The 12,956-nt window shown below is 45.9% G+C and overlaps 1 protein-coding gene across 1 annotated transcript; it reads left to right on the top strand.

Annotated features, from left to right (window-relative positions):
- Positions 1-479: 479 nt before the first annotated feature.
- Positions 480-11,975, top strand: LOC149304051 (claudin-15-like). Its single transcript, XM_089481192.1, has 5 exons — positions 480-703; positions 5,741-5,905; positions 6,987-7,068; positions 8,772-8,882; positions 10,210-11,975. Exons 1-5 carry the CDS (start codon positions 484-486, stop codon positions 10,331-10,333), a joined length of 702 nt encoding a protein of 233 aa, XP_089337318.1. The 5' UTR covers positions 480-483; the 3' UTR covers positions 10,334-11,975.
- Positions 11,976-12,956: the final 981 nt, after the last annotated feature.

The raw sequence follows: 12,956 nt of genomic DNA, 5'->3' as shown, positions 1-12,956 counted from the left end.
TTAAGAGGAGAGAAAGGGAGAAGGAGAGAAAGTAGACACAGGGGGCATCTATAAACCCATCCTTCCCCCTGTCCTCTCCATGCCCCTTCCCCTACCCACTCCATCCCTCTGGACCAAATGACCTTTAGGGCTCCCCTTCTGTATCTATGCATCCTCTTAAAATGAGAGAGAGAGAGAGAGAGAGAGAGAAAGGGGACAGCCCCAGCTCCCTCCTTCCTTATCTTGCCCCCTGTCCTCCCTGTCCACCTGCAAAGCCCTTGCCCTCTTCATCCCTCCGGACTAGATGACCTCTAAGGCTCTCCTCCTGCCTCTCTGCCTGCCCTTAGAGGAGGTGGACTTTGCCTCCTTCACGTCACTCGGGGGGCGGAGGGGTGGGAGGGTTGGCAGCCCGGCGGGCCCTTTACCTGTGCCAGGGCCAAGGCCGGCTGGCACTCTCCTCTCTGCTCCTGGTCCTGGTGCATCCTCCTCCTGCTCCTGATCATCATGTCTTCTTCGCTGCTGGAGGCGTCGGGCTTCTTCCTGGCCACCCTGGGCTGGGGGATGCTGGCCATCACCCTCTTCAACAGCTACTGGAGGGTCTCCACAGTCTCCGGGAACGTCATCACCACCTCCACCCTCTTCGAGAACCTCTGGCAGAGCTGCGCCACCGACTCCACTGGGGTCTACAACTGCTGGGAGTTCCAGTCCTTGCTCGAGCTGCCTGGTAAGTTGGCAACCCAGGGGATGAGGATGATGATGATGATGATGATGATGGATGAGACCCAGTTGCCCCACAGCCCCCAGGGACAAGATCTGTGGGCTCCTGGAAGGCAGCTTCCATCCCATCCTTGGGAAGAAAGTTTTTCCTCTACCCTCCTCCTCCACTTTCCTTTAAACACTCGTTTCCGAAATTGCTGGAAGCAAGTTCACACTGATAGACTTCTGAATGGGTGCATCTGCACCAAACTTTGCTCCTTCAGGTGTCCCAGATGCTTCCTTCCCGTCTTCGGGGGAGAAAGTTTTTCCTCTACCTTCCTCCTCCACTTTCCTCAAAACCAGCAGTCCCAAAACGGTGCCCTTTAAGGGATTTGGCACTTCAGCTCCTCAAATCCCAGACCATTGGCCAACTTGCTAAAGCTTCTGGGAGCTTGAAGTTCAAAATCTCTTTAAAGAGCAAAATACTCCAAAATCCCAAATGATCCACAGTGAGATTGCTCTCGATGGTTCAGCGTTCACAAACTTGGTTTCGTGCACAAAATTATTTTTAAAATATCATGTATAAAATTACCTCCAGGCAAAGTGGACAAGGTGTAAAGGAAACACAAATGAATGCCATGTTTAGAGTGTTGAGTCCCATCTCCAGGATATCTCATTACGCCTGTGCAAATGTCCCAAAATCAGGAAAAAAAACCCTCCAAAATCCCAAATACTTCTAGTCCCAAGCATTTCAGATAAGGAAGACCCAACTGTAGTTAGATTTCCCATATCTTGATTCTGTCATTGATCAGAATGGAGACTGCAGTCAAGAAATCAGAAGACTAATAATCTGGTTTGATACCCCTTTAACTGCCCTGGCTCAATGCTATGGAATTCTGGGAATTGTAGTTTTGTGAGACATTTAGCCTTCTCTTTCAAAGAGTTTTGGTGTCCTAACAAACTACCATTCCCAGAATTCCAGAGCATTGAGCTAAGGCAGTTAAAGCGGTGTTAAACCTGATTATTTCTCCAGTGTGGATGCGGCTTAGGACTTGGAAGGTCAGTTGTGGAAGAACTAGACAAGAGTCTAGTCATATTTAATTGTTAAATTTAAAATTTAATTTAATCTAATTTAATTGCATAAATACCTCCCTAAGAATCTCCAGGTGCTGATCATAGAATCATTCTAGAGGACCTACAAATGCCTAGAGAAGTCTTTTCTCTAGGAATGACTAGGTTTTCCAGCACAACTCTTTAGCCAACTTCCAGCAGAAAGCAGAATTGCACTGGAGGACTTAGAGATTCCTAGAGAGGACATATTAATCAAATCTGGAAAAGTAAGAGACACAAATGTGTAGTAGAATTTGTCGAGCTCTTCAGGCATTGTTGGACTGCAACTCCCATCAGTCCTTATCCAGAAGTAATGGTGAGGAAAGTTGTGAGTTCTAGTCCACCATCATCAGGAAAGCCACTCGGTTTCCCTCCCTGCCACAAAAGAGTCAACTTGCGAACATCTTTCTTCAAGGAGCAGCAAGGAGCAAATTATCTGAAGGCTCGACAGAGAAAGGTTAAGAAGACTACCTGGGAACAGGTAGCTTTTGACAGTTGCCCAAAATGCCAAGTTTTTTTTCTTCATTGTTTATTGTGCTTGTTAGCATCCTGGTAGGTTGTTTGCAGTAGGTTTCTGCTGGCTGAAAACATTCAAAAAAGCTGTGTATCCACTGGCACATGGGCAGAGAGCAAGGCCAAAGCATGAAATTCCGCTCCAGGGAGGGTAACTTGGACACAAAAGAGAGGCTGCCAATTTCTCAGCTGACCTCCTGCCTTGACCCAGCAGCATCTGGGTAGCCGTGAACATTTCACAGAGGAGTGAAATTGGGACATGGATAAGATCAGTGACGGCCCCAATCGTGGTGTCACCTGGTGCACAGGGGGGCTGCCAAGGGTAGGGTGGGCAAAAATATGTATTCAACGTTTTCCTTTGCTGCAACAGCAGCCTCCTTCTCAAGAGGAAGTCACCGCTGCAGCCAAGCCTAGAACAGGGATGTAGCTAGGATTTTGGGAAGGGGGGGTCCAGACTAAGTGCCACCATTATAATGGGGCTTGAGTGTGGCGGCGCAGCAGTACACACCATTCATTTTTCTAATGGAAGGGGGGGTCCGGACCCCAAGAAACCCCCCCTTGGCTACGTCCCTGCCTAGAAGGTGTGCTTGCTCCTTCTCACCCCACAGTGGGAGGAGGGTCCAATCAGGTGTCACCCCTCTTCTCAGGTGTCACCCAGTGAGGTCAGCATTCCCTGCACCTCCCTAGGGACACCACTGACTGTAATGACCAAGGTTCAGCCTCAGACACATAGCCACAGCATTGTAGCTACATGTTAAATTCCCATCCAACACCTAAAGCCCACCTGAAAAGGTAGTCATCTGTCTATTGTGCTGCTGAGTGGGGCATTGGCATCATTAGAGTTGGTGTCACTCCAGTGTGATAACTCATGTGGTCATCCCACAGGCTGCCTGACTGGCACACCCCTTCTGCCAGCCAGGCTGCTTCTACCATGATGTGAATAGGGTATGCTGTTGCCAGCCCGTTCCGGATCTGGTACAACTGTTCAGTGAGTGAGAAAGGGAGGTGATGCCCTTCCTTTTTTGCCCACCAGCCACACCAGTCCCAAAAGAGGCTGCCAGGAGGCAGTAGCACCCTATTCCAAACAGTGGCCACCAGCAATGGGCAGCAGAGGTGCCCTGGCTGGTGTAGGGAGGGTGTCGCAAATGTGTATTGGGATGGATGGGAGTGATTGCCCCACTGTGTGTTCATCGCCCCTCTGAGGTGTCACCCAGTGTGATTTGCACCCCTGCACTACAGTAGTGATGCGCCTGGAGTGAGGCACTGCAGGATGCCATGGCCAACTCTTTCTCACCAGAGAGTGAGACTGCGATTAAGAGTTTTGACATGCCCCCACATAGGGGTCTCTGCTTCTGTTCTTCACAGTCTTACTCACTGGTGAAGAAGGGTGGTCACATCATCCTGCAGCACCCCTCTCAGCAGCAGAACCAACCTCCATTGTTCTGGATGTCTGGCTTTTAAGGTGAGCTTTAGGGTTATCTGGGCAATAGAATTGTTGTTCTTGCTGTGTGCCTTCAAGTCATTTCTCACTTATGGTGACTCTAAGGCAAATCAATCAATCAAAATAATGAGGCTTTCTTGACAGGCTTTATGAACAACAGGCCTGGTTGCATTTGCGGCCCTTGACAAGTCCTCCTCCTTATTCTGCTTGTGGCACCTTTGGAAGTTGAAAACAGGAAGGCCTCCAACCTGGACCGTTCTCTAGCATCAACTTCCTCACCCTTTGGGGGGAACTATCTCCCATCCTTGACCTGTTTTGGCTTCAGTCCCATTCCTTTGTGGAAGGTGTGTGTGTGGATGTCCATTGTGCAATTGGAGGAGGTGGCACAGAATCAGGAAAGAAACAAGAAAGCAATGAACGAGTTTTGTCATTTCTCTCTTGCATCCCTTCATAGCTCAACTGTGGGCCCATAACCCAGCATTATTGACCAGTCTCAGGCCAACACTCCTGTCTTTGACCTCGTCCCAACTAGCTTCCCTAGCATCACTATCTATACATCCTTGTTCTTTCTGCTTAAACTCACCCAAGGGCTTGACTACTGAGGATAAGGTGGCTATGGTTGAGTTTCAGGGCTTGGACCCTGTTTTTCCAGTCCTCAGAGTGAGCAGGAACAATCTCAGGATAGAGAGCTGTCTTGAAAAGTGTGTGTGTTTATACATTGCCCTCTTTTGGTAAGACTTGCTGGTTTTGATTTGAATGGCTTACTCTGTGCAACTATGCTCGATTTAAGGCATCATGCTTAATGACATTACCAGGGTGTCTTGTGACAATGGGGGAATCTCTAGATTACAGGCTTAGGCCTGAAATCTGGTATAGTCCTGACCTGGCAATCCTAGCTTAGTACAAAAGGCCCAGCAAAACCCAACTTTGGCTAACAAGGGTTTACAATCAGGTTGCCTAAGTATGACTTCAGAACCATAGGAAGTGACCAGGAGGACCTGTGACAAAATGCTGTGGCATGGATGGAGTTTAGGGACTCAAATCTATCCAACTCTATCTTCTTACCTACTCAGATACTCACACTTGCCCCCAGGATAGTCCTTTCCACCTCCCTACATTTAATCATCATTTCATGGCTACTGCATGTTCATGGTCTTCCCCTGATAGACAGAAAAACATGAAGGAAGGAAGGAAGGAACTTTGAAAGGCTATTTGTTATGTTTATTTGCTCATGAGAAGGGTAACCATGTTATCAACTTTACTCAAACAGTCACCACCTTTCGAAAGAAAAGGCAAAGGGATTTGTGGTTTTGGCAAGCACAGCGAGTAAACAGGTCCGTTTCATGGCCTATAACAAAGCCATTCAATATGTAGAACTAGGGATATAAACCATAAATTTTGCTCTTGCAGGCAAGAGTGAATAATTTAACTGTTTTTCTCCTCACAAAGTCATAAAAAAATTTGCAGTTTTTGAAGATTATTCTCACTTCAGGAGTTATTCTGAGCAAAAAAAAATGTCTTTTGTGCAGGAAACAATGTTTTGGACAAAAATGTTTCTGAGCAGAAATGCTGTTTTCTGTGCAATCCTATATGTGCATTTTTATGCAGAGTAAGTCTAGAGGCCCTTTCATACTATACAGATATAGTGCTATGAAACCACATTAGCTGCTATAGCAGCATCCTATGGAATTCTGGGATCTGTAGTTTGGTGAGGCACAAAACTCTGGCTGAGAATTCTAAACAACTCTCGCTAAACTGCAAATCCCAGGATTCCATGGGATGGAGCCGTAATAGTCAAAGTGGTGTCAAACTGCATCAATCCCGCAGTATGGCATCAGCCTATATTCCTCCATCTTGAACCTAATACTCAAAGCAGCTGCTTCTTGTGGCTTAATAGTAAGATTGGCCTGACATCCTAGCCTAGTTTTCTAGTTTCTGTTGTTTAAAGTGTTGTTGGAGTCTATTGCATTGTTGATCATGTCTCCCTCTTTTCCTTTCTAGCCTACCTGCAAGCCTCCCGGGCGCTCATGATCACTGCATTGGTGCTGGGCTTCTTAGGAATTCTCTGTGCCATGCTGGGGCTGCAATGCACCAAAGTGGCAGAAGGCAACCCTAATGTCAAGGCAAAGATGGCTGTTCTTGGGGGATGTATGTTCATTTTGGCTGGTAAGTTAAATAAAGAGGGACCTTTTGTCTTTGCAAAAGACAATGGTGAAGGAATTTAGACAGCCATCGACTAAAAAAGGAAATTGCTAGGGTCTGTAGAGTTGCTAGGTATAAGCCAGAAAATATGTATATACATTCAATGTGCGCGGACTGTGGATTGCACCGGGTGACACGACACCTCAGAAGGGATGTCATCTGGTGCATTGGTGGGAAAGGGTTCCTGCCACGTCTGGCGATTTTGTTGGCCAGGTGGCTAAGAGAGCTGCCTTCATTTGTTCAAACAGCAGTTCAACCAGACCCAGAAAAGACTATTGAAGCCTATGGAGTATTCATCACCTACATAGCCATACTTCATATTAATTTCTTTAATAATCATAGCCATTGGTATCTTACACCACTAACTTAATTCCAAGCATCAATAAGGGTGTGTGAAGTGTATGGACTGAACTAGGTGACACCTCAGAGGGATGTGTGAACCAGTGTGCTGGCGGGAAGGAGCTTCTTTCTGGGTTTGATGGCTAGACAGGAAAGCAAGTCTCCTTCCTCTCCCATCTGTCCAGCAGCTTCTCCAGACCTGGAATGGCTACGGATGGCAGGAACATTTATGATCATTGCAACAGTGTTACGATTGTAAATATGTAGTGTTACTGGATATTGTATGGAGCAGTTATGGATATATACAAGACGCAGGCAATGATTTTCCAAAACATCAAAGCCTGTTCCTCCCAGCAGAACCTGCCAGTATATCCAGAGGTGAGCAATGCTGGGAGCTGGAGGGCCAGATGATTCCCTGCTCTAAGGCACACAAAATGTAAACGCCTCCATATGTTTGCTAATATAAAAATGTGTATTACTATATCCAATTTTTAAAGAAAAGGTATGCCTGCATGCATATTATTTCTTGGTATTTGGAGGCCACTCATAAACTGTGGCTCCAACACACAAAGGCTTAAATTGTAGCTTACTTAATAGCAGCTTATTTAACTTGTGCAGTCCAGCACTACACAGGGATTTCTGTGTATCATCTTCCTAATGCTACTTCACATTCCACTTAACTTTCCTTTTTCTTCTTCCTGCTTAGGTATCTGTGGTATGGTGACTATCTCCTGGTATGCTTTCAATATCACCCGTGATTTCTTTAACCCACTCTTTGCTGGCACAAAGTAAGTGCATAAAACAGTGACAAATAGGGGGTTGGGGTTGAATGTTAGGCAGCAGGTTATTTAATAATGCTAAACTAAGGGATTGCAAACATGTTTAGGCTAGCCATCAGGGGAATAGCCATAACTGGGTGCCACAGACATTGTCTTTTGGTTGGGTTCCAAGATCTCAGGGTCTGGCCTTGAGCCTCAAGCCCTAGAACCAATTCTTCAGTCATACGGCTTGAAGAGAAGGAATCTCAGGTTGAGAGTTCTGACTTGAAAGTACAGTGCTTTCCACATTGGCTAGGCTTAGTCCTTTTTATTTTAATGGCACACTTTATGCCACTCTGATTGATGCTTAATGTATTATGCTTAATGGCATCACCAGGACCCATTTCTTGTAATATCACAAGGGATTATCTCTAGGTCTCAAGTTTTAATACTAAAACCCCAAGGGCCTGAGATACTGTAGTCCCAAGATAGCTTCCTATGGCTGCCAGCAGTGGCCCATGGCTCCCATCTTGGTATGGTGGGGGAAACAAATCCACTCCGAGGCTGAGATTCTGCAACAAATATATAGCTACAATTTTATTGCTATGCTTTAACTCCCCATCCCACCCCACGAAACCCACCTTAAAGGCCAGTTGTCTGGAATGATGGAGGTCTTTCTTCAGGAGAGCGAGATGCTAAAGAATGATGTATCCAGCCCCCTCCCACTGGCAACTGAGGCTGTGATGAAGAGTTGTGGCAGGTCTCCACAGGCCTCCTTGCTTCTGCTCTTTGCAGGCTTGCTTGCTGGTGGGAGAGTGCCATGTCATCCTGCAGCAGAAGAGACTTCTGTTGCTCCAGATGGCTGAGTAGCTTATAAATTGGGCTTTAGGATCATTTATGATCATTTATGGTCCTTTATGGATGCCAGCCCAGGTTTTACAGGTGGACCACATATTATATGAGTTCATATAACATGGATTCACTTTCATACATCGGGAAAATTTTTTTCTCTAGGCATTTTCTAGGTACTCTAGGGCAATTCTATGATATGCTTGCTCTGGAAGTTGACTATAGAGTCATGCTGGAGGACCTAGACTTTCCTAAAGAGAACACTTCTCTAGGCACATGTAGATCTTCCTGCGTGACTTTATGGTCCATGTCCAGCAGAAGTATACCATAGAGTTGTGCTGGAGGACTTAGAAAATGCCTAAAGAAAAAACTTTGTCATTTCAGGTAAGAGAAATATGCCTCCAGATTTTATGCAAAAGTCATATTTATATGAAGGGTCCTGGGACAGATTCCTTGCATAATATGCAGGCTGCTTGTATTACAGCAGCTATTTTTAAAAATAGTTAAGACTATACAGCTATGAGTTGTCCATGTTTTAATCAGTAGTGATTAAACACACACATTGCTGAACCCTATCTTTCAAAAGATGGTGAGCGCCTTTAAGATTCATACTGAAACCTGGAGTAGATTCACCACTACCTTGAAACGGGTACCACTTTCAGCTACTCATTTTGAGTCAAAGCACTACTTAGTCTTTAATGACTAATTCTCTGGTGCAGATGTAATGTAATGGAAATTTTTATTATTGTCAAGATCCAGTGTATTGGTAGAAGTTGAAAGTGCTAGATGTGGTGTGTTTATACAGATCAAAACAACTGGGAGGGGGTTGGCTTCCAGTGTCTTCATTGACAGGGATTTCCAATGTGTCTTCTTTCACGCTTTAGGTATGAAATTGGGCCTGCTCTGTACTTGGGCTGGAGTGCATCGCTGCTGGTGATAATTGGTGGCAGTTGTCTGTTCAGTTCATGTCGGAAGCAGTTATCACAGGACAAGAGGTGAGAACAGCATGAGAGTTGGGCATGATTCCCTTGCTGCCCATTCCATTTCTCTGGCTTGTGCCACTTCCTTGCTATTGTCATCACTGCCCTTTGCTTGCCCCGTTTCTCTCTGTCCCTTTCTGAGCAGCTGGTTGCTCCTGTGTACAGTATAGTTATGTTATTCTTTGGACAACTCTACCATCCCAAGCCAGGACCTATCTAAACTGTGTGTGAGAACGACAATAGAAATGTATCCACAAACTCCAGTCCATCAACAGTGGGTTGAATAGAGACAAGGGCGGGTTACACACTGCCATTAAAGTACGCGCAGAGCGCGTACTAGGGTTAGAGCCTCCCTAACCCTAATACGCGCTCTGCGCGTAAAAAATGACGGCGGCCATTCCAGATGGCCGCTGCCATGAGGACTTCACGGCCGCGCCGCCTCTATATGGGGTGGCGCGGACGTGACGTCCTCGCTCCACGCGAGGGTGCCTAGTGCGCCCTTAGTGCGGACCAGGAAGGAGCTCCATTTCGGAGCTCCTTCCTGGTTTGCGGCGCCGCTTTGCGTCGCTGGGCGCAGCCTTCAGATGGCTGCGCCCAATGACGCAAGGGAGAAAGGGGCCAAGCGGCCCCTTTCTCCTCCTCCCCACTGCCGCGGGGTGTCCTTGGGGCTTGAAGCCCCAAGGACACCCCTTTTCAGGCTGCGGGGAAGCGGCATTTTGACACTTCCCCGCAGCCTGAAAAGCGGCGGATCGGGGCCTCAGCGGCTGCCGTTCTGGCAGCTGAGGCCCCGATACACCGGGGAAAGGGGCGGGTACAGCCCGCCCCAAATGGGCGGTCTGTAACCTGCCAATGATTTCCTTGCATATTACACACGTTCTAACACTAACTATCCCCCCAGACTCATAGGGGCTCTCTTGGCCAGTTCATCATGTCTCCTTTCTGCTTCCTACACTACTTTCCAATACTCTTTCGTACGGTTATCTACTCACCTTGGCTTTCTGCAGCATCCTTCTCCTGCCTTTGTGTCACAATAGCCATTGCCCATTCAACCAACTTGTCACCTCATTTCCATACCCACAAATGTTTGCATTTCTATTGCTATTCTCTCACACAGCCTGCTTATATAGTCAGTCTCTGGACCCTCCACTCAATCCCATGCATCTGAGGAAGTAGACTCAAGTCCAGGAAAGGTCAGGCTACCAGCTTTTTTTCAGTTAGTCTCAAAGGTGCTACAAGATCCCTTTGCGTACTGCTTTTCCAGACAAAAATGGTTATGTCTTTAAATGTGCTTATCAATCAGTAATACTGATGTTTCCTTTCCTCTGCCTTTGTGTCTTGACAGTTACACATATCCATACAAGGCTTCCAAGAGTGCAATGTCAGCTCCTGCAGCTTCGGTCCCCCGTCCTCGCATAGAGTCTAATGCCAGCAGTGGTGGAAAGTATGGCAAGAACGCTTACGTCTGAGCCCGTGTGGGAGACAGGGGGATATGGTCCCCTGGAAAGATGTTATCAGGGTACTTCTCTGGCACCCTGAAACCTGAAGGGGTTTGCTTTGGAAACAGAGATGGCAAGGGACGAAGGAAATTGCTGTCCTATCTCTAGCTCAGGTCTTCGGACTTGAACTCACGATGATGCTAGGAACTGGATGAAGGCTCTGTTGAGTTTGACCCTATCGTGCTGCCTTGTATGTGGTTATTTATTGCCGAGGAAAGCTGTCTTGTGTATCACAATTTTGCCCACTTTTCCCTCTGGTTGGATGAAATTATCTTGCGGGGAGTTTTGGTAGCTCTGTGATCAGTAGATGGTATCGAAAAGGAAATGTACTGGGACTCCATCAAATCACATCTTTTCCCTGAAGCGGCTCCTTCTTCACTTACTTGCAGAGGTTTTCAGATCAAGTAAAGGGCCCTTTCAGCTAATGCAAAGAACTGGACTGATACTTCCTTCCTATATTCCAGAGCTGTGAACTAGCATTGATCCAAGTGGTTGGGGTACCTAGCCACAAATTTGCTTGTATATATTTAAATGACTATTTTCCTAATATTATGGATGTTGTGTATCTTTCTGAACCCTATGAATATATATCTTGATAGACTGGGAGGTGGGATGTAAAGCTTAAGAGGAGGAAATGGGGCACAAGTGTTGAATGAAGAGAACCGATGCAGAAAACACATTTGCTTTAGCAACAATGCAATCTGATACATCCTTTCTGGGGAGTAAGTCCCACTGAAGCCAGCAAACCTTGCTTTTGAGTAGACCCTCATAGGCTTGTGCTGACAAAGGTAGAAGAGGTCTCCTCCCCATTTTTAAATGGTTATTTTTTCATGGAAGACTACAGTACATTGTAGGGAATGAGTTGATACATTTCAATTTCACATCATGGCATATACTTGGCGGAGTCCTTCTGCAGGCCTCTTACTTCCACCAAGTGATCAGGTTGCTGCCGTTGAGGTTGTTGCCAAAAGGGTCCCTTGGGTTAATCTCCATTCCTACAGGAGGGAAATTAAAATGCAATGTGTAGGAATAATTCATAGTTCAAGATCTAAAACAGTGGCTAGTCAAATACCTTCATGGGCTCTGGCTGAAAAGAAAATACTTCTTCTGGCATGAGGTGGTTAAATTATTCATGAGGAGGTTAAGATGCACTTAATCCTGAATCCATACAGAAAGTTCAACAGCACCCCTTCTTTTTAAGTATTTCTCAGACACTTAGCATGGAGATCCAGTGGTGAGTGGAACTTGGTTAGACCCCTAGAGAGATAAGGACTTTTGATGTGACTTGGAGGGGGCACATCTGAAGTTTTTAATTTTTTTTACTATTATTTTTTTTTAAAAAAAACTTAGGACTTGAATAATTTAGACACAAGAAGCACTAGATCACACATTTCAGGGTCCCCCCCCCCCCAATAAAACGAATATGGTTTGGAACTGCAATAGCCCCTGTTCACCATCTTTTGAATTTCCACTTATTATGCAAGAACAATTAAAAATAAAGCAAAATTCCGGGAAGGAAACGAATCCAACCAAGATTAGGCCACCCTGTCCAGGGGTCTGAAGGCCAAGTCCTACAGCCAAGTGGCTCTAAAATAATAATAATAATAATAATAATAATAATAATAATTTAAATGCCACCTTTCTCCTAGAGTGACACTGAAGGTGGCTCACAAAAAGAAGTTTCACTTTTACCACACTATCTCACACCTTAAAAGGAAAAAAGAATCCCTCATTTCAGTATTTATAACATACTTGAATAGCCTAAAGTACTGTGACCTTCAGTACTTTCTTACTCACTGGCTCTCCAAACACTCTGAAAAGTATGGCCAAGAGAAGATTCAACTGAAACTCTAAGTTTGAGTCCCCACATCACACTACTAGTAGTCAACCAGGAAAAAAGTGGTAGTTCAATTCAGCCACCTTGGCTTTTAGGCATGGGGGGGACTGCCCTTTTCCTCTGGAGCTCCCAGCTGGAAACAAAGGACTATTACAGACCTCCAAATGTTGGACTGGAATACCCAGAATTCCTTACCATTGACTTTGTTGGCTAGGACTGATGGGAGTATGTCCTCCAACATAGGGCTGCAAGACCCACCCCTTAACATCTGATCCCTGGAAACCTCTGCTTGTCCACACCTCTGTTGCATGCAAGCTTCAGGCTTTGATGGACTCTTCTTCCAGCACCTGAGCAAAATACCTAAGTACCCAGGTTGATGCAGAAGATCACTGGCATAGTCCTTATGCCCCCTTGCCAACAGCTGTACAGAAGGCTTGAGCAAAATACCCTCTTGCCTTAGTGAACACAGGAAGCTGCCTTATGCAGTCAGGTTATTGATTCCTGTAGCTTTATACTGTCAACTCTGCCTGGCAGCAGCTTTCCAGAATTCATTTCTAACCCTACCTAGTGCTGTAAGGGAATAAATATAAGATCTGCATTGCAACGTGAGTGTTCTTCCCTTGTGCTACCAACCCTCTCCAGGGTCAGAACCAAGCCCACCTTTCTGTTTTGCTTTCACAGTGTAACATGCCAAATTTGACTGAAATGGAACTAGGCACTAGAGGACATTTTGGACTCCCTAACACACAGGTGTAG

Source organism: Sceloporus occidentalis, unplaced genomic scaffold, assembly GCF_023333645.1.
Source record: "Sceloporus occidentalis isolate IW3139 unplaced genomic scaffold, rSceOcc1.0.p SCAF_14, whole genome shotgun sequence".
Classification (NCBI taxonomy): Eukaryota; Metazoa; Chordata; class Lepidosauria; order Squamata; family Phrynosomatidae; genus Sceloporus; species Sceloporus occidentalis.
This window is presented reverse-complemented; position numbering and strand designations above follow the sequence as displayed.